Below are 22,611 nucleotides of genomic sequence, written 5' to 3'. Positions count from 1 at the left end.
ATGCATTCCTCCAGGATGTCCAACGACATTACCAGAAAGTCGTTCTGGACACAACGGCTCCAAGCCGTGGAGGCTGCGCCTGCTACCTCGGCTTTCTTCGACAAGTCCGATGCGACATGTTCCAGCCCTGAGCGTACCATCATTGGGTCTGAAGTGCCCCAAGGGTACGCCCGCACCAAAGCCGTCATGGCGGTCGATGCGGGGATCCTCCAGGAAGCCGCCTCGATGCACAACCTCTCTGAGGATACCATCATTCTTGCGGCCTGGGCTGTTCTGCTCCGCTCATATGCTGGCGAGGACGGCCCCGTGAGTTTTGGCGTCTGTCTTGATCGCGAACAGGCAGCATGGCTGTCAACGATGACTCTGTCGGGTGACGACCGGCTGCTGAGCGCGATGCGGGCCGCTGAGCAGGACATGAAGTTGACCATGGGCCACACCCTGAGCTTCCATTCCCTGGGCGCCTTTGCTGAGGGAACGGGGTTCTACGCCATTTCGACGGCCGTCTACATCCATTCCTGGAAATCAAGGTTTCCGGAGATGCACTTGCCTGTACGTATTCTTGCTGTGGCCGGTATTGGCGATCAAGTTCCGAGTCTGCAGTGCGCTGACCATTGAGATCCTGGCAGTCGATGGCAACTGCGTTTGTCAATGTTGCGGAGGGCACAATGGTCCACGTGCACCTCAACTTCCGCAAGGACGCCCTCTCCCTCGACAGGGCGCAGAGTGTCGTCGACAATTTCGCCCACACTCTCAATGTCTTAACCCTCAAGCTGCGTTCGCTAGGCCGATTCGATGCCGACGAGCTCCTCGTCAAGAGCATCGACACGGTCAGCAGGAACGACTACAGCCGCATCGTCGAATTCAGCGCGCCCCTTCCGCTAAAACTCGACGATTGCGTCCACGAGCTGATCCTTGCAAAGTGCGGCCGTCCCGAGATTGCGAGCAAGGTTGCCGTCGCTGCTTGGGACGGATCTTTTACCTACGCCGAGCTGGCCAGGCAGACGTTCCGCCTTGCCAGCGTCATTGCCAGCGCAGCACATCAGCTGCAGGCGCGTGGAGAAGGTCGGACTCTATTCGTCCCGTTCTACTTGACCAAGTCAAAATGGACGCCCGTCACCATTCTTGCGAGCCTCGCTGCGGGCGGGGCCTGTGTTCCCTTGGAACCCAGCCATCCCGCTGCCCGCCGCAACGATATTTTGGGCCAACTCAATTCGCCAATCGTGCTGACCAATAAAACCCTCCACAAGACTCTCGCTGAGAGTTTGGCGCCAAAGACCCCCGTCAGGCACATCATCTGCGTCGACTCCGAAGACTACTGCTCCCCGCCTTCGCCCGCAGCTGTTCCCCTTCCATACGTTCAACCAGATGATCTTTGCTACGTCATCTTCACCAGCGGCAGCACCGGTTCCCCCAAGGGCGTCAAGTGGCAGCACAACGCCCTCGCCACCAGCATCTGGGAGCATGGCCGAGGGTTCCACATGAATGAGCGGAGTGTAGTACTCCAGTTTGCCTCGCATGTCTTCGACGTGTCGGTGGTCGAACTTGTTACCCCGCTTGTTCACGGCGGTTGCGTTGCCATTCCCTCCGACAACGACCGCACAGATCCGGATAGACTAGCGAGTTTTATGGAGAGCATGGGCGTCAATTGTGCGCTCTTTGCTGCTTCTTATGCTCGCCTCCTGAAGCCGGAGACCGTGCCGTCCCTCCGTACTCTCATCCTTGGCGGCGAGTCCATCGGCCAAGACAACATCAACAGGTGGACTCCGACTCTGGATCATTTCATCATCGGGTATGGCTCTGCCGAGACGTGTATCAACTGTGCGAAAAACGAATTCTCCGTCCGTACACAAGCCAAGAAGCCCTGGAGAGAGTCACTCGGGCATGCCATCGGCGGCCGCATGTTGATTGCCGACCGATCCAACAGCAACAGGCTGGTTCCCATTGGCGCCGTCGGGGAAATCATCGTTGAAGGCCCCATCCTGGCACAGGGGTACCTGAATGATGAAGCCAAGACGTCCAAGTCCTTCATCGAGAACCCCGCTTGGGTGCGCAAGACACATATCTACCCAGCGAGCTCACGTCGCCGATTTTACCGCACGGGTGACCTCGGCCGCCAAGCCATGGATGGATCCGTCTCTTTTGTTGGGCGTGCCGACTTCCAAGTCAAGATTCGCGGCCAGCGGATGGAGCTCGAGGAAGTCCGCTTTCACGTGGTGAAGGCGATGCCTGGGGCCGTCGATGTTCACGTCGATGTGATTTGTCCCGAAGGGGAGAAAGTCCTCGCGGCTTTCCTTTCATTTGGAACCAGCCGCGATATCCATCAGGATGTCCGAATCCATCTCCTTGAGCGAAGCCAGACAGATGCGATGCGTAGGACGGTTGAGACACTGCGGAAAAACCTGCCACCCGCCGCAGTTCCCTCTCTCTTCATCCCGATCGTGTCCTTCCCCTACCTGGTCTCTGGTAAAGTTGACCGCAGACGGCTTCTCGACTTTGCCAACCGATCCTCGATCGAGGAGCTCTCTTCCTACTCGGGCTTCATGACCCAGGAAGCCTCATCGGCTCCGGCCACCGCCGTAGAGGAGACGCTTCTTTCCTGCTGCAGGGATGTTCTCAGGCTTCCTTCGCTCGGACCTAACGATAACTTCCTTATTTCTGGAGGGGACTCGATTTCGGCAATCAAGGTGGCTTCTGCGGTACGATCTCGTGGCGTGAGCGTCACTGTTGCGGATATCTTCAATTCCTCAACAATCCGTACCCTGGCGGGGCTTGCCAGTAGAGCAGAGAGCTCTGTAGACCAGGGAGAAGATATTGACATCCCGGTCGCTTTGAGCCTGCTCCCTAGTGACCTTGTCAACGAGATTGTCCTCGACGTCAAGGCCAGAAGCCCGGCTGAGGACGAGGTATTGGACGTGTATCCATGCACACCGCTCCAAGAGGCCCTCATCACTGCCTCAAGCATACGGACTGGCGCTTATGTGGCACGCCACATCCTGGAACTCCCAGCCCATGTTGATGTCGACCGGTTCAAGGCTGCTTGGTCCGCCGTCGTAAAACGCCATGACATTCTCCGAACCCGCATCTTAGAAAGCCAGCACGGTGCCGTTCAAGCGGTCTACAATACTCAGCTCTCGTGGCAGACCGCATCCGACCTTGCCGCGTACTGCGAGCGAGACAGGTCGCTTTCTATGGGATTTGGTGATTGCCTCGTGAGATGCGGCTTGGTTGGTCGGACCTTTATCTTCACCATCCACCATTCTCTCTTCGATGGGTGGTCCATTACTCGGCTTTTCGAAGACGTTGAGCGGGAATACGCCGGCCTCGCCCCAATCCCTTTACAGCAACACAAGTCGTACATTCGCCACCTATCGCGTCTTGACACCGAGCTTCCAAAGAAGTTCTGGCTCTCTACGCTGACCTCTGATGTCGGACTTGCAGCTTGCCACTTTCCTCAAAATCTTGGTTCATCTTACGCCCCGGTCCCGGACTGCGAGGTGAAGATGAAGCTGGCGGCCGCAACGAACAAGAACTCCGAGTTCACGATGCCAACTCGCATCCGTGCTGCTTGGGCACTCCTGGTCGGCCGTTATCTAGATTCCCAAGATGTCATCTTTGGCGAGACATTCTCCGGACGATCTTCGAGTCTGAGGGACGTGGAGGCAATCGCGGGGCCAACTATCTCTACGGTGCCCGTTCGCGTTACTTGGAACACAAGCGACACCATCGATAACTTCCTGCGACATCTCCAGAGTGGTGTGCTGGAGGCCGATGCCTGTGGGCATCTCGGCCTGCAAGCCATCTCTCGTTTGAGCCCAAGCGCCAACGAAGCGTGCCAATTTCAGCACATCATCGTTATTCAACCGAGGAGATCTTCGTTAAGCCACAACGACGACGAGCTGCCACCAAGAATCGGCCTAGGGTCAGCCTCCCTGGACCTCCATGGCTACCATAGCTATGCCCTCAACATGGATTTTACCCTGGAAGAAGAGGGTATTACCGTCACTACGACCTTTGATTCGGCCATCTTTAGCGAACAGCAAATCCTGCACCTCCAGGCGCAATTCGGCCACGTATTGAACCAGATCTGCCGCGCGGACGGTGCCGAAGAAAAAATCGGTGACATCGACTACGCGGCAAGGAAGGACCGAGAGCTCCAAATCAGAAATAACCGACAGAAATTGCAATATGACCGGACCACTCTCATCCAGGTTCTTGAGCGGCATGTCTCCAGTCAACCAACCGCACCGGCCGTTAATGCATGGGATGGTTCGTTGACTTACAAGGAGCTCGATCGCGTCTCCACGGCGTTGGCGAACCACCTTTCTGCGCTCGGCGTCCGGAGAGGAGAATATGTGCCGTACTGCTTCCCCAAATCCGTGTGGACAACTGTCGCTATCCTTGGTACGCTAAGAGTTGGTGGCATCAGCGTCGCCCTTGAGCCGTCCCATCCGGATTCTAGCATTTTGAAAGTCCTCTCTCAGGTAAAGCCGAAGGTGGTCCTATGTGCCCCTGGCTTTTTCTCCAGGATCAAAGCTATGGGCTGCAGGCCATTTGCCGTCGAGGAAAACTCCATCCGCAGCATTTCGCAGAGGTCGACAAAGAAGCGATATTCGGTGCAACCAGACGACACAGCTTTTGTTGTGTTCACATCTGGCTCCACAGGAGAGCCAAAGGGCATCCCTTTGGAGCACAATGCTGTCTGCATCATGGCTAAGCAGCACGGCGCGGCCATGAACATCACCAAGAGTTCCAGGATCCTACAGTTCGCCGCCCATGTTTTCGATGTTAGCATTGGAGATCTTGCCATCGCCATCCTCTACGGCGCCTGTCTCTGTGTTCCTTCCGATGACGACAGGATGAACAACCTGGCGCGCGCGATCAACACCCTGCGGGCCGACCGCGCTTGGCTAACCCCGACGGTGGCCTCATTGATATCTCCTGCGGAATGCCCGACAATGGAGTGGCTCTCAGTCGGCGGCGAGCAGCTGACCCAAGTGTGCAAGGACATTTGGGATGGGATCCCTCTTATCAATGTGTACGGGCCGGCCGAGGTCACAAACATCGGAACCGCTGTTCGCGTATCTCGCGACCTACCCCTCACCAATATCGGCCGTGCCAACGGTACGCGCATCTGGATCTGCGAGCCTGGTAATCCTCACAAGCTTGCGCCTACCGGATGCATCGGAGAGATTGTGTTCGAGGGGCCCAACGTATCCCGAGGGTACCTGAACAACGCCAAGCTGACCGATGCCGCCTTTCCGGACGTGCTATCTTGGGCCCTCTCGGAAGGCTTGCAGAGACCAGTACGCATGTATCGAACTGGTGACCTTGCTCGACTAAACGTGGATGGCTCTATCGACTTCCAAGGCCGCCGGGATACCCAGGTCAAGCTTAGAGGCCAACGAATCGAGATAACAGCTGTCGAGACAGCTTTGCGCGCGTCGATAGACGAGCCAGTCGAGTTGGCAATTGATGTCATTGCCGGTTCCAACACTGGCCGGGACGCTTTTCTGGCTGCTTTCATACACCTTCCCCAGAGACTGACAGAGCAGGCTAACACATCGACAGGACTTTTCAGCACCATTGATATGAAGACGCTAGTTGCGAGAATCCGGTCCCGTTTGTCTGAGACTCTCCCACCGCACATGATCCCAACATTGTTTATCCCCCTGAACCGGCTCCCAAAGCTGGTATCAGGCAAGGTCGACAGGAAGATGCTTCGACTTGCAGCTGCAAAGCTGACGGACGAGGCTATCAGCTCTTACAAGTTGGATCAAGGCACGGAGAAACGACAACCCTCGACCGAAGAGGAAGTGGTGATGCAACAATTGTGGGCAATTGCTCTCCGCTTGCCTGAGTCTGAGATTGGTGTCGATGACAACTTCGTGACGCTCGGCGGAGACTCAATCACTGCCATTAAACTCGTGGCACACGCCAGGGCGCGGGGATTGAACCTTACGGTTTCGTCCATCTTTCAGCATGGCACCGTTTCCAACCTCTGCGCGTCCATGGCGAAGCCGGCAACGGCGGTGCATTCAGCATCTGCTCCGCCGGCGAGGAAGTTCGAACACCCTCAACTTGCAGACATCGCACTGCAGTGTGCTGTTCCTGAGGAACAGATTGAGGATATCTTCCCTTGCACGGCGCTCCAGGAAGGCATGATGATGCTTACGGAGAAGAACTCTACCGCGTACATCGCACATCACGTCATGGAATTGCCAAACTGGGTAGATATCTCTATCTTCCGCCGTACATGGCAAGCAATCACGGACGAGAACTCCATCTTACGCACGAGGATCATCCCTGCCGGACTGCAAGTGGTCCTCTGCCCAGCACCGCTTCAGTGGACGACACCGCCATCAAACGACATCGGCGCCTACATCCGCGACCTTCGGCAGAAGAAACCTGGATTTGGCACCGCGCTGACGCAGCAAGCCATTCTTCAGAACCCTACCCGCTTTGTCTGGACGGCTCATCACTCAGTGTACGATGGCTGGTCGGTGTCATTGCTTGCAGATGCCATCACACAAACATACAAGAAACTTGCGGGCATGCAGACCTTCCAAAGCTCGGATCAGGGTCCTACGATCAGCTTTCGGTCGTTCATTGACTATATCGGAACTGTTGACAAGACCCGGGCAAATGAGTTCTGGCGTAGTCAGCTCGATGGATCTGACCCAGCATCCTTCCCGCCTTCACTCCCTTCTTCCTACAAGCCTCTCGCCAACTCCATTCTAGAGAGGACGATACTCTTCCCCCGAGACGCCAAGTCCACCTCTACGATCTCGACCCTCATTCGCACAGCGTGGGCGGTCCTAATCTCGACTTATGCCGGTTCTCACCCAGATATCGTTTTCGGCGCCGCCGTGACTGGGCGCAGCGTCCCACTCGACGGTGTATTTACTCTTATCGGCCCTACCCTGGCCACAGTTCCCGTCAGAATCGTCCTGGACTTCAAGGAGCCCGTCAAGGCTCTCCTGGATCGGGTCCAACTGCAGTCATTTGATATGCTTGAGTTTGAGCAATACGGGCTGCAGAACATTAAAAAGTCTACCCCCTCAGCAGCAGCTGTGTGCGATTTCCAGAGTCTGCTGGTTGTCCACCACGACGCGGGAGCCAAGAAGTCCGAGGATGGGTTTGCCTGGAGCTCAGAACGCTCAGTCGCCGACTTCCTGACGAACGCTCTAACACTGGAATGCCAGCCCATGGGTTCTCAGCTGGCCTTGACGGCGTCTTACGACTCCTTTATCATGGACGAGAAGCAAATGAGCCGTGTCCTCACCACATTCGAGCATATACTTCAGCAACTTTGCGAAGGCGAGCTCAATAAGAACCTTCGACTTGAGGATATCGATACCATGAGCCCGAGCGACCGGGCTGAGATTGCTCACATTACTCGGCGGCTTCCCCCCCTCGTTCACGATCGTGTGCACGACATGTTTGTCCGGCAGGCGGCGGCCACCCCAAATGCCGTTGCCGTATTGGCATGGGATGGCGACTTTACCTACAGCGAGCTGGACAAGTTATCTACCAAACTTGCTCGCCACCTCCGGTCCCTTGGAGTTGGCCCCGAGTGCTTCACGCCTTTTGCGTTTGAGAAATCGAAATGGGTCCCCGTTTCCCAGTTGGCAATTCTCAAAGCGGGAGGAGCTTGCGTTCCCCTGGATCCTTCGCAACCTTTGGACCGTTTGCAGAGCATCATCAGCACACTCGATGCCAAAGTCATCCTGACGTCTGCGATGCATTCCGATCTCCTAATCTCATGCAACGCGGTCAAGGACTTCGTCGTGGTTTCTCAGGAGACACTGGATCGACTACCGGAACGCGGCAACCCCCCGATCAACCCGCAGGCATCGCCCAGCTCTCCATGCTATGCCATCTTTACCAGTGGTAGCACGGGAACACCAAAAGGGGTCGTTTGGGAACATGCTACTCTCTGCACTAGCATGGCCGAACACGGTGCGGCGTTCAACTACTCGACCAGTTCCCGCGTTTTACAGTTCTCGTCACACACGTTCGACGTCAGCGTCTCGGAGCTCTTAACTACGCTCGTCTTCGGTGGCTGCGTATGCATCCCCGACGACTTTACCCGCCTCAATGGAATCTCGGGGTTCATAAACGAGAATCGGGTAAACTGGGCTTTCTTCGCGCCATCGTTCGCTCGGCTCATGGACCCGACCACGATTCCCGGCCTCCGGACCATCGTCCTCGGTGGCGAGGCGCCCGGGAAAGACAACATTGAGCGATGGTCGGGACGGCCAGATCTTGAGCTCATTGTAACTTACGGTCCGGCTGAGAGCTGCATCTACTGCGCCAAGAACAGCGTCAACGGACCCCAGATTGACGGCAGCATTGGTCATTCCATCGGCGGCATGATGTGGGTAGCGGACCTTGGCCGTCCCTCTGAACTCGCTCCTATCGGCGCAGTCGGTGAGATCGTCGTGGAGGGCGGTATCCTTGCACGAGGATATTTGAAGGACCCGGCCAAAACGGCGGCTTCGTTCAAGCCCATGCCCGCCAAGTGGGCTAACGGCCGCAGCTCCCGTGTATATTACACTGGTGACCTAGGCCGTGTTAATACCGACGGAACGATCAGTTGTTTGGGAAGAAGGGATGATCAGGTGAAGATTCGCGGCCAGCGCGTTGAACTCCCAGACATCGAGTACCACCTCCGGAAAGACGAGCGAGTACGGCAAGCGCTTGTCCTATATCCGCGCGTAGGTCCATGCGCGGACCACCTGGTTGGCATTCTTTCTATGGTTCAAGATAAGCCTGCAACTGGGCCAGCCTCATCTACGGACATTACTCTCGCCAACGCCGACGACTGGACCTGGGTTCCCGACATCCAGGAGCGGCTCTCTCAGAAGGTTCCGGTATACATGATTCCGGCGATCTGGATCGTCCTCGAGTCCATTCCGCTTATGCCGGCTTCGCAAAAAGCCAATCGGAAGATGGTGAGCGAGTGGACCAAGCAGATGGATCAGCCGACCTACGAGCACATAGCGGGGCTCTCGGCCGGCACTTCTTCAGACGACATTCCAACGATGAACTCGCCTCTAGAGGAACGAGTCCGAGTCATATGGAGCGAAATTCTTAATGTCGGACAACACACAATTGGTCCGAAGGCCTCGTTCTTGCGGCTCGGCGGCGACAGCATCTCGGCAATGCAAGTGGTGACACGTTGTCGAAACGAGGGCATCAACGTCACAGTTCAGGACATACTCAAGGTGAAGACTCTCTCCGAGTTCTGCCAGCGTGTTGCTACTTCGGATACGGTTCAAACTATGGTCAACGACATCATCGAGGACGACGCTGAGTCGGGGGCTCCTTTCGCTCTGTCCCCTATCCAGAAGTGGTTCATGACCTTGGCTCCTACCGCGCCTAACTACTTCAACCAGAGTCATCTTCTAAGGTTCACGGATAAAGTTGACTTTAGCAAGCTTCAATGCGCCCTGCTTGCCATTATTCAACGTCACCCCATGCTTCGCGCCAGGTTCCACGAGGTGAACGGAGACTGGCAGCAATACATTTCCACAGACGCCGCTGGCTCTTTGCAATGCCGCCAGTTTGAATCCGTTTGGACGATCCAGAAGGTTATCGACTATGCTTCCGAAACTCAGAATAGCCTGGACGTTACCACCGGGCCCCTGATGGCAGCCGATATGTACCAGATGTCGGATGGAGCTTCTGTGCTCTTCATCACCTGCCACCACCTTGTGATCGACCTCGTATCTTGGAGAGTTGTCCTTCAGGAGCTTGAGGATACCCTTCGGAGCGGAGAGCTGAAAGCAACACAGAAACCTCCTAGCTTCCGTACCTGGTGCCGGCTGCTACAAGAGCGTGCGAGTTCTGTGGTGGATGCTCCCGAGATCCCGCCTCAAGACTACGAGTTTTGGGGCATTACTAGCGCAGAAAATACCGCCGCGCAGGTAACCCAACAACAGTTCTCTCTCGATGATCAGTCTACTGAGCTGCTCATGGGTCGTTCAAACGACGCTTTCAATACTGAGCCTTTGGACTTGCTCCTGACGGCAGTTGCCCACTCCTTTAACCAAGTCTTCTGCTCGGTCCGGGGCCCGGTGGCCATTTTTAACGAGGGCCACGGACGGGAAACCTGGCGTCCCGATGTTGACATCTCATCCACAGTTGGTTGGTTTACCTCGATGTGCCCGATCCTTCTCTCCAATCACGGTGGTGATGTTCTCCGTTCTCTCAAGGAGGTCAAGGATGTCCGACGCCGCATTCCGGAGAAGGGGCTGTCATTCTTCACATCGTTCGCCCAAAATGCAACGTCCGCTGTTGAGGTCACTTTCAACTATTTTGGCCTCTACCAGCAGCTCGAGCGACAAGGGGCTCTGTTTAACAGAATGAGCTGGGCTCCATTCCACGCACCTCCGGATTCAGCCCCGGACGTTCCGCGTTTCTCAATCTTCGACGTTTTTGCTGGCGTGGAGAACGGCGTCCTTTCCGTGGGCTTCACCTTCAACAACAGAGTCAAGCACCGCCATCTTGTGCAGCAGTGGATCGAGGCCTGCTCGGAAACATTGCGTGATCTTATCCACGCGACGACTAAGCAGGAGAAAGTATCACTTACCCTTGTGGACCTGCCTAACCTTCCGATGGGCTATGATGAGTTGTCAACACTCCTCGAGTTCACCCTGCCCAAGGCTGGCGTAGCGGTCAGCAATATCCAGGATATCTATCCTTGCTCACCTATGCAGACGGCGCTCCTAGTCAGCCAAGCAGTTGACCCCACACTGTATGCCGTCAGATACGTGTGGGAAGTTGTCTCGAAATATGCGAAGATGGTCTCCGCTGACAAGCTTATCATGGCTTGGAAGCAAGTGGTTAAGCAGCACCCCATGTTACGGACCATTTTTGTCGAGACAACGTCTTTGACAGATGGCAAGAGTGCTTCCACTTACACCCAAGTGGTATTGAAGGACTTCGAGCCAAATGTCCTGGTCTGTGAGGATGCCACCGTTTTCCCTCTGGGACGGCCCGAGCATCACATCTCGAATGGACCACCACATCAAATTGTGCTGTCACAGCAGGGCTCAGGGAAACTGTTGGTTCAACTCGACATCAGCCACACTCTGATCGATGGGTCATCTATCAACCTCATCTTGGATCATCTTGTCAAGGCATACGATGGTGTCCGTGTCGCTGCTGTCAATGGCGAGAGCGCCTACAGCAACTACATTGGATATCTTGGTAAACAAGATCTGGATTCGTCTCGCCAATTCTGGAAGTCCTATCTCAGCGGCACGGAGCCCTGTCACTTCCCCAACCTTAACATGGAAACTCTAAGCCAGGCCCGGAAGCTGGAGTACCTCGACTTTGCTTACCCTAATCATGTTCGGCTGCACTCCCTCTGCGCTCAGGCCGAGACCACCGCCGCCAGTGTCTACAAGCTAGCTTGGGCATTGATCCTGCGGGCATACACGGGCAACAACTCTCCGTGCTTTGGCTACTTGGCATCAGGCCGGGATCTCCCGATCCAGGGCATTGAAGAGGCCGTCGGGCCCTTCATCAACATGCTCGTCTGTATGATCTCGCTAGAGAGCGACGATGTGCAGGTTGACACACTTCTGAAGACAGCGCATGCGGACTATGCCAATTCCCTGTCTCACCAGCTTTGCTCTCTGGCGGAGATTCAACGGAGTTTGGGAATGGGCGGGGACCGTCTCTTCAACACGGTTATGTCTGTGCAGAGGCTATCATCGCCGGGTACGAGTTCGTCGACTGTCGAGTTTCAGCCGTTACACGTTGAGGACCCTAGTGAAGTAAGTCTGCATTGTACAGGGTGAGTTTGACCTCGTTGGCTAATCAGTAACCAGTTTGATGTCGCGTTGAATATTGGAGACTCCCCGGACTTCGTCGACATCAGTTTGACGTACAACAGTAACGTGCTCTCGGCTAACCAGGCTAAAAGCCTCGCTTCCACATTCAATCTGGCCCTTGACGGCATCCTGGACTCAATCACCAAGCCTCTCCGGAACGTCAACCTTCTTACAACCGACGGGCTCCAGAAGATTATGGGATGGAACGACGCGGCAACGACGACTGCAGTCCAGGCGCAGTGTGACCAACTGATTAGCATCCATTCTTCGTCCACGGCCGACTTGCCCGCGATTTCGGGCTGGGACCTTTCGCTGACGTACTCCGAGTTGGATGCTTTTGCTAGCACCGTGGCACGGCATCTTGTCTCGAAGTATTCCGTTACTCCGAATACCCTTGTTCCGTTCTGCTTTGAGAAGAGCTCGTGGGCAATTATCGCCATGCTGGGGATCATGAAGGCTGGCGCTGCTTTTGTGCCTCTGGATCCCAAGCATCCTATTGACAGACTGGCGAGCATCGCAAGGCGAGTTCAAGCGCCGCTCGTTGTCTGCTCCGAGCAGAACGAGCATATTGGCCAAGAGCTTGGTGGCAATCTCAGCATTCCATACCTTCTAGTAGGCTCTCGCAGCATGGAAGCCTTGAAGAGCTCAACCGTCAACAAAGCTAGCCTTGCGTCACTCAGCCGTGCCAGGTCCCCGGCGGACTTGGCATACTGTCTCTTCACCAGCGGCAGCACAGGGACACCCAAGGGAGTCCTCATCCAGCACGAGGCCTTATGCAGCGGATCTACAATGCATGGTAGAGCCTTCAACTACACCGCTCAGGCTAGGACACTGCAATTTGCATCGTACGGCTTCGACGCATGCATTACCGAAATCTTCACCACCCTCGTCATGGGCGGCTGTGTTTGCGTCCCCTCCGAGGCACAGCGCATGGACAAAGACAAGCTGATGGACTTTGTCAATGAGCATAACGTCAACCACGCTCTGCTTACACCATCGGTCTTGGCACTCCTGGATCCCCGCAAGGTTCCATCGATCACGACCCTCCTACTTGGAGGCGAGGCCGCAAGCTATCAGCTCATCGATAAATGGCGGGCACCCTCCCGCCGTGTCCTTATTGCGTATGGGCCCACTGAATGCACCGTTATTTGCGCTGGGCATGATGTCACCGATCCCGACAGCCTCCGGGCTGGCAAGAGCTCCATCGGCAACAGCGTCGGTAGCATTGCCTGGATCAGCGATGCTCGTGACCATAACAAGCTTGTGCCGATTGGGTCCATTGGGGAGCTCCTAGTTGAGGGACCGATCCTAGCTCGCGGCTACCTGGATGACGAGGCCAAAACTAATGCGGCTTTTGTCAAACCTACCTGGGCTGGCGGTCAGAGACGGATGTACAGGACTGGCGATCTCGTCCGCTACCAAGAGGATGGAACTATGGAGTATCTCGGCCGCCGGGACAACCAGGTGAAACTGCGTGGCCAACGCCTAGAGCTGGGAGAAATCGAGGAGCAGATGGCGAAGCAACCCCAGGTTCAGCAGTGCGCGGTTCTGCTGATCAAAGATGGCCTCTGTGCCAACAAGCTTGTTGCTGTCATGACGCTTAACGCTTCCGACTCGACATCGAGGGCTACCGGACGTTTGACTTCCGGGTCAGACCCAGCGGAAGGCATCGATGTCATGGGCGGTAAAGAGGTCTCCTCCGCGGCTGCTCTCGTCGCCGAAGCTCTAACCGGGGTGTTGCCGTCTTTTATGGTCCCGTCGTGCTGGATTGTTGTCGAGAAGTTGCCTTTGATGGCTTCTGGCAAGACTGACCGGCGTTTCCTCTCGGACTGCATCATCAACATTACCCAGGAGATGTACCAGTTCTGCACTGGGACTGGGGAAGAAACTGCGGCTACCGATTCAGGCTTAACTACGGTTGAGAAGACCATCCGGCAAATCTGGAGCGCGGTTCTCAACGTCCCAGAACAGTCGATCAATCCTTCTGCTGGCTCATTCATCAAGATGGGAGGCGATTCCATCAGCGCTATGGAAGTCGTTGCCCATTGCCGCGGAAAGGGCATTCCACTGCTTATTGAGCAGCTACTCAAGGCAAAGTCGATCAAGCAGTTAGCTGCTAACTTTGGGGGACTCGATCTTGGCCTAACTACAGGTGATACTGCTCCTGGAAAGGTTGCCGAAAAAATAACGCCCGAAGCACAGGAAGCGGATGATGATGAACAAGACGAGGACAACATTACCATGTTTGGATTATCCCCTATCCAACGCATGTTCACCCGGCTCTCGCCCGGCGAGAATCACTTCAACCAGAGCTTCTTGTTGAAGGCTTCCAGTGCGAAGGTGCGCCTTGATGAAGATGGCATCAAAAAGGCTCTGGATGTCATCGTTAGGCGGCATGCAATGCTCAGGGCTCGCTTCCAGAAACTGGGTCGATCATTCAAGCAATGGATCGAGCCAAGGATTGAGGACTCGTACGTCTTCCGGTCATGGGATATCCAAGCGGCAACAACCTTCCCAACCGAAGCTACAGAGCGTATCAGCGAAACTCAGCAGTCCCTCGATCTCGAAAATGGCCCGGTGTTTGCTGGCGACCTGTTCAACATCGGAGATGAGCAGTACGTCTTCTTGACTGCGCACCACCTCGTCATTGACTTGGTTTCGTGGCGAGTAATTCTCAAGGATCTCGAGGACTTCCTTGTTACTGGGTCAATCTCGACATACCGCAGCATGTCCTTTGAGAAATGGTGCGGGCTGCTCAGCGTGCACCGGAAGTCCCTGGTTGGAACTGCCACAGTTCCCTTCGAGGTGCCAAGCCAAGATTACAAGTACTGGGGCATGGCCGGCAAGCCCAACTACGCCAATGACTTTGAGCATCATCAGTTCAGCCTGCCTGTGGGGATGTCGGAGTCGCTCCTCGGTCATTGCAACGACGCATTTGGCACCGAGCCTTTGGATCTGTTTATCTCTGCGGTGATGCACTCCTTCGCCGCCACTTTCCAGGACAGAGATATCCCGCCAATTTACAATGAAGGCCATGGTCGGGAGCCGTGGGATGACTCTATTGATCTCTCGAGAACTGTGGGCTGGTTCACGACGATTGCCCCGATTTGGATCGACAGCCAACGTTGCAACAAGGATATTCAGGAATACGTCAAGCAAGTCAAGGACGTCCGCCGCAACACCCCTCAGAAGGGCTTTTCGTACTTTAGCTCCCTCGACCTGGAGCAGAAGCCCTTCAATATCGAGGTCTCGTTCAATTACTTCGGCTCCTTCCAGCAACTCGACCGCGCCGAGGCCCTTCTCAAGCAAGTTCACTGGCGCAACATCAACGTGGATCCTTGCGAGGTCAGCGAGAAGCACAAGAAGTTCTCGCTGATTGACATCAATGCCGAGTCAGAAAACGGCCAACTGGTGTTTACTTTCAGCTTCAACAGCACCATCAGCCGCCGGGAGGATATCAACCGCTGGATTGGGAATTACCAGAAGAGTCTTGAACACATGGCTCGCGTGCTGGGTTCCCGTGATGTGGAAGACCTTTCTCCAAAGCCTACGGCGCCGCAGAGCACGCGGGACCCTGTCCTCAAGGCGATCGGTATTGAGGACACAAATGTGGAGGATATTTACCCCTGCACTCCATCCCAACAAGGAATGCTGCTGAGCCAGAGTAAAGACCCCGAGATGTACTGGTTCAGATCGGTCTACGAACTTGAGTCCACCACGACGTCAATCAATTTCGAGAAACTGAGGCGGGCCTGGAAGACTGTAGTCAGTCGCCACCCCGTTTTGAGGACCATCTTCATCGAGCAGAACTCCACGGATGGTCTTTACGATCAGTTGGTGCTCAGGGACTATGAGCCTGATGTCATTGAGTCTCAGGTCTCAGCTTCGATGAGCGGGGATGAACTGGTTGAATTCCTGAAGATCCAGTCTGTTCCCTCCGAGATGCTTTGCCGGAGGACACCTCAACACCAACTCCGGATTGCTCGCCAAGCTTCCACCGGCAGAGTGTTCTGCAGCTTTCTTTTGAGCCACGCAATTGCCGATGGAGGTTCGATGGCTGTGATTCTCCGAGACTTCAGCCTTGCTTGCGAAACTCATCCCCTCGAGGCGGCTAAGCCGCTTTTGAAGAACTACATTGACTACATCCACTCAAGGGACACCGCCGAGGACCTTGGCTTCTGGAAGAAGTTGCTGGACAGCACCGATCCCTGCTTCCTCCCAACTGAGGAGTCACCGCAATCTGAGAAGGCCCTGCACAAAGCGGAAATTCCCGTTGACAATATCAATTACGCCAAGGTGTTGGGCGCTGCTCGCAAGTTGGGTGTTTCGATGTTCACCCTGCTACAAGTCACCTGGGCGCTCACGTTGCGCGAGTACGTCAATGCCGACCGCGATGAGTGCTGTTTCGGTATTGTCACTTCAGGGAGGGACCTGCCAGTCGAGGAGATCGGAAACATTGTTGGGCCGCTAGTCAATATCTTGGTCTCGAGAATCGCTCTGCCGCATGAGCAGCCAATCCCCCAGATCGCAGAGGCTGTACATGACAACTTCATTGACAGCCTGGCGCATCAGACCTCTTCACTCGCGGAGATCACACATGAACTGGGATCGGGCACGTTGTTCAACACTGGTATGACAATGCAAAAAGCGGCTGCGGGGGGTGACGTCCCTCAAGGGTTAGTTTTCAGGCCTATGGGTGGTCAGGATCCCACTGAGGTGAGTTTGATTCTTTCCTCTTTCGTGCCCTCGTTGGTTTCCTCTGTTACGGTTAGGTACTAATGTGGCACGCAGTTCGACTTGGTGGTTCAGGCCCTCGATGATGGGCAATGCCTCAAGGCTCACATGAGCTACTGGTGTGATAAAATCTCCGACAACCGTGCCAGCGACATGGCCATCACCTTCGCCGCGATCCTTTCACAGATCGTTCGGAATCCGGATCTCCGTCCAATTGATCTACACACCGCCTCCGAGAGAGATGCGGAACAGCTTTGGGCTTGGAACAAGTCTCTGCCAAAGACCCTCGACATCCGCATTGAGGAGATGATCGCCCAGCGCACCGTAGAGTACCCCGAACGCGAAGCACTTTGGTCAACGGAGGATGTTCTCAACTATCAGCAACTCGAGGTTTTCTCCAGCAGAATCGCTCAAGGGTTCTTGGCCGATGTCGACCGCGAGGAAGTCGTGCCCCTGTGCTTTGAGAAGTCAATCTGGATCGTTGTCGCCATGCTGGCCGTTCTAAAGGCCGGAGGCACAATTGTTCTCATGGACCCTTCTCATCCTCTTGAGCGCCTAAGATGCATCGCCGACACTGTCAAAGCCAAGCGGATCATGGCTTCTCCCACCCAAGCTGACCTGTGCCTCAACAGGTTAGGTCTTCCAACGGTCGTCATCTCCAGGGACATGTTCAAGCGCCGATCCGGTATCCCTGGTACTACCGTGAGATCTGCCATGGCCAAGAGGACTGTGCGGTCGAGCGCCGATGCCGCTTATGTCGTCTTCACCAGCGGATCCACTGGCACGCCCAAGGGGTCGGTTACCGAGCATCGGTCGTTCTGCACTGCGACGCAGGGATATCATCAGGCCATTGGCCAGCTCCCTGGCGAGAGGGTGTTGCAATTTGCTTCCTACAGCTTCGATGCCAGCTTCCTGGAAATCCTTGGGTCTCTCATGGTTGGTGCAACCGTTTGCGTGCCAACTGAGAAGGAGAGGTCCAACCAGCTTGCGTCGTTCATCAACAAGTCCAAGACGACTTTCGCTGTTATCACTCCCACTGTTGCTTCGATTCTGGAGCCTGAGGACGTCCCGACGCTTTCATGCCTGGCCTTGTGTGGCGAGCCAATGACTACGTCGCACATCTCTACTTGGTCGTCCAAGGTTCGCTTGGTGAATGCCTTTGGGCCAAGTGAGTGCTGTGTTGGCAGCGCCGCCAACTCCTTCGTCACGGAAGAATCCAGCCCGAAGTGCATCGGCAAGGCAGTCGCCTGCTGCTACTGGGTGGTCCACCCGCGCAACCATAACCGATTAGCTCGCATTGGCAGCATTGGCGAGCTTCTCATCGAGGGCCCCATCCTCGCTCGGCACTACCTGAACGAGCCTGTCAAGACCAAGGCTGCATTCATAAGCAACCCGGACTGGGCGAGACCCGGCCGAGGCACCAGACTGTACAAGACTGGTGATCTGGTCTACCAGAATCCCGATGGTTCTTTCCAGTACGTCGGAAGGAAAGACACCCAGGCCAAGATCCGCGGTCAGCGACTCGAGTTTGGAGACATTGAGCAGGCGTTCAGAGAAGTTTTCCCCGAGACCGAGAACGTTGTGGCCGAGATCGTACAGGCCGATGGCCAATCGCCCAAGCTGGTGGTCTTCTTCTCTGCTAAGAATATCGGCCACGATGACGTCGATGTCGCCGCGCTTCAGGCCAAAATGGCGCAGAAGATTCCCGCATACATGGTTCCTTCGACAATTGTACCTCTGGACAAGATGCCACTTATGCCGTCTGGCAAGGTTGACCGCAAGAAAATCAAGGCTCTTGGGGTTAACCTGCCGACGAAACGAGAAAAGAGAACTAGACGGCTTCCCGCAACTAAGATGGAAGTCGCGCTGGCGGCTCTTTGGAAAGAGGTGATGAAGTCAGCGCCAGCTCATATCATGGTTGATGATAGTTTCTTTCACGTTGGAGGAGACTCTTATACAGCCATGAAACTGGTGACGGCGGCAAGGAACCGTGGCATCGCGTTGAATGTCGCGGCTATTATGCAAACACCGAAGCTTGCAGATATGGCACGGAAGGCAGAGCATATTGCCAATAGCGGCCAAGCAGCCCTTGTACCAGACACTACCCTGCCGTTCAGTATGATTGAGTGGACCCCGGACGTTGAAGATGAAGTCTCCCAACAATGCAACATCCCCGTCGACAACATTGAGGATGTCTATCCCTGCACACCGCTTCAAGAGGGGCTATTTGTGCTCTCGATGAAGCAAGCTGGCGCATATGTCGCTCGTCACTGCTACCGGCTTCCCCGCGGCCTGGACTTGGCCCGGTACAAGAGCGCATGGAATGCTGTCTATGACTCCAGCAGCATTCTTCGGACTCGTATTGTACAGCTCGACAGTGCGGGCGGAAGCATGCGGTCTGGGCTCTATCAGGTCGTCGTTAAGAAGCCCCTCACCTGGCGGCGGGCTAGCAGTCTTGATGAGTTCGCGGCATCCCCTCGGGTTGCGCTCGGTGCTCCTTTGGCCGAGTTCGCCATTGCTGAAGAGAGTACCGACTTGAAGTACCTCATCTTGACAATGCACCACGCTGTTTACGATGCGGCGTCTCTGCGGATGCTCCTGGAGGATGTTGAAAAGGTTTATAGGGGCGAGGAGCTTGCGCCCAGGCCGCCTTTCGGGGAATTCATCAAGCAGCTCTGCTCCACTGAGGGGCATGAGACACAGGATTTTTGGAGTCGCTACCTTGATAATGCTCACCCGGCGACTTTCCTAAGCATCCCAGACGGCTATGTTCCTTCTGCCGACTCAACGATCGACTCGGAGATCACACTGCCGGTTCTCCGATCCAAGACACACACCGCCTCAACCATGATCCGCGTTGCTTGGGCCATGGTCCTCGCTCAATGCGAGGAGGCTAACGATGTCGTCTTCGGCGAGACGCTCAGTGGACGCAACGGCTCTGAGGATGCGGTTACCGAGACTGAGGGCCCAATGATCACTACTGTCCCAGTCCGCTGCACGCTGGATGGCAACGCAACCATCCAAGACGTCCTCTCCAGCATGCAGAATAGCATGGTTGACATGATTCCCTATCAGCATGCTGGTCTGCAGAATATCAGGGCTGCCAGTCCGAGCGCTGCGGTAGCGTGCAACTTTGGCTGCTTGGTGACTATTGCTCCAGAGTCCTCGGCGCCGACTGACCTCGGACTTGGCATCGTACCGGTCGATGTTGGCGCGCCGCCGGCGATGAGTTACCCGCTATCGGTACAGTTCATTATTGGGGAGGAGGGCAAGATGAAGGTATCTGTTTGTTATGACCATCAGTTGGTGGAAAGCGTGGAGGTGCAAAAGATGGTGGATCAGTTCGTGCGCGTTTTGGGACAGTTGTGTGAAGGGGGGAAGAAGATGGTGAGGGAGATTCAGCTCGAGGAAAGCGATCTGGTTGCTGCCAATGCTAGCTTGCAACCTGATGCGCTAGGGATGCTTCGGGGAGAAATCGCGGACTCGGAGGTCATTTCGTCACAGGGACTGAGCAAGCCAGAGTCTTGCTCGGATATGACGAGGACCACGGACGACCTGGAGCAGGAGATGAAGCGACTTTGGGCGGATATCCTGAGAATTCAGCCGGAGGAGATCACTTCGACCGACAACTTCTTCCAGCTAGGAGGGGACTCTATCAGCTCTATGCGGCTGGTCACTGCTGCTGAGAGGAAGCAGATCAAGATCACAGTGGCGGATATCTTCCAGCATCCGACACTCGAGGAGCTGTGCGGGTTTGCCGCACAGGGCAACGCGCTCGGCCAACACGAGGTTGCAGTCGTCGAGCCGGGGTTCCAGCAAGACTATGAGGCATTCGCGGTGGTGGATTTTCTGGAGTTGGAGAGGGAAGATGTTCTTGAGGCGGTGTGCAGGCAGCTGTCGGTTTTCCCCGGAGATGTCGAGGATGTTTATCCGGCCACCGACTACCAGGCGTGGGCTGTCAGCCATGGCCTGATGAGGAGCCGAGGCAACACTAACTACTTCCTCTTCCGGCTCCACGGCGATCTCGACACTTTCCGCCTAGAGCAGGCCTGCCGGAAGATGGTCGCATCCAACCCAATTCTGCGCACCTTATTCACGACGATCCACGGCCAAGTCATGCAGGTCGTTCTGAGGTCGTACCAGATCGAGTTCCTGCGCTATGGCAGTGAGCACTATGCCGACGACAACTTCATTCGGTGGCTTGTCGAGCAAGATACCCAGCGCTCGGCATACCTCTCGCAATCGATCGTTCGGTTCAAACTTGTCCTACACGCAGACGGCCACTACGTCCTGATCATGCGCATGTCGCATGCCCAGTACGACGGCATGAGTCTTCCACTACTTACACAAGACCTGGAGAAGTGCTACAATGGCCAAGAGCCGAAGCAGCGCCCTTCATTCGGCAAGTTCATTCAGGGTGCCACCTTCAGGGAGGAAGAGGCCATCAACTTCTGGGGCCATCTGCTGGAGGGATCGTCTATGACGGAGATTGTGGAACATTCTGGACCGTCGCATAAGCACAACGTCGACACGATTCGCACACGAACGTTGCCCCCTATCCCGGTCAATGTCGCTGGTATGTCCCAAGCCACACTAGTCAAGGCGGCCTGGGCGTTAGTGCTCGCCAAGATGTCGGGCCAGCGAGATATCGTCTTCGGGAATCTCGTCTTTGGCCGCAACCTGCCGGTATCTGGCATCGACGACATTACCGGGCCATGCATCAACATTATCCCCGTGAGGGTCAAGGTCGACGCCATGGACAGCATCCATAATCTCCTTGCCTTGGTCCAGGAACAACAGATGGCCGCCATGCCTCACGAGAGTCTCGGTTTCCGCCGCCTGATCAAGAACTGCACCGACTGGCCACACTGGACCCGGTTCAGCTCGGTTGTACAGCATCAACAACTTGGTCGAGATGGAGGGCAGGGGCAGGAGTTTAGCTTGGCGGAGAACCTCAAGTGCGAGATGGGCGTGCTCGGGCCGGCGTACGACTCGGCGGATCTCTGGGTGCAGACCACACCCCATACGGACTCGTTCAAGGTGGAGATTGGATCGTGCAGCTCGGTGGTGCAGCCGGCCGTCGCGGAAACGCTGCTCGACAAGTTGTGCGCCACGCTCAGCATATTCTCTTCCATTTCCGTGGGGGCGAGCCCGCACCTGTGGGAATTGCTTGCAAGGGACGGCCCGCCGCTCATCCCGATCAAGTCGTCCCTTGTTGAGCAGGTCTGGAGCAAAGTTCTTCCGGATGCAGACACCATCGCTTGGGATACGCCATACTTCGATGTCTGGGGCGACGAGATCGCGCCGGTGAGATTCTTGGAGGAGTACGCTGAGCATGGCATACACATTGATATGGAGGATATATTGGAGAATCCCACCAAGCAGGCGCAGACGATGCTCACCTCGAGAATCCAAGCGGATGGAAACAGGGCGCGTCGCAGCCCGAGGGAGAGGGAGGCACTGGAGAGGGAAAGAGAGGGACCCAGGCATCGGCCACGGGGGCCACCGCGCACGGATTCATCACAGAGCATGACTGCGAGTGCGAGAGGCGGGTTCTTCATGCTCGATTCGAGCTCGAAGAATAGCTCCAAACAGGCGAGCCGTGCCGGAAGCAGAAGCAGGGCAACCCCAGTCCTCGGCTCGCCGTTGGTAGCCTCGCCGAGGATGATGGGCGTCCCCAGGAGGAAGAATACCATACCAACCAGCGCGGGTATGTCGGCGATGGCGGGAACAGCGCCGGTGAGGAGAGGCACTGGGTCATCGTATCCTTCCCTTCCGTCGTCGTCGTTGCTCAGCCCGGAATCATCCGCGTCATTGGCCTCGGGCCCGGTTTCGTCGGGTCTAGGAGGTTCACCGTGGGCAAAGGAGAGGATGAACCCGCCTAGTCCGCCGTCGACGCCCGGATCCAGTGGGAGTGAGGTGTCGTCGGTTGGATCCGGGCGGGGTGGGGGTGGGAGGGCGTTGAGGCCGTTCAAACTGCCTGAGTATGCGGCCGCTACTAGTACGAGTGGCGAAGGGGGAAAGCCTAGGTTGA

General features: G+C 55.9%; 1 protein-coding gene across 1 annotated transcript; it reads left to right on the top strand.

Annotated features, from left to right (window-relative positions):
* On the top strand, positions 1-22,462 carry MFIFM68171_06572 (uncharacterized protein; the record flags this gene model as incomplete). The annotated part of the gene is made up of 5 exons (XM_071061992.1): positions 1-549; positions 627-11,786; positions 11,841-16,559; positions 16,635-22,116; positions 22,173-22,462. 5 exons carry the CDS (start codon positions 1-3, stop codon positions 22,460-22,462), a joined length of 22,200 nt encoding a protein of 7,399 aa, XP_070918093.1.
* Between the last annotated feature and the right edge of the window lie 149 nt (positions 22,463-22,611).

The sequence above is a fragment of the Madurella fahalii genome, assembly GCF_045866475.1.
Source record: "Madurella fahalii IFM 68171 DNA, scaffold_3, whole genome shotgun sequence".
Taxonomy (NCBI): Eukaryota; Fungi; Ascomycota; class Sordariomycetes; order Sordariales; genus Madurella; species Madurella fahalii.
This window is presented reverse-complemented; position numbering and strand designations above follow the sequence as displayed.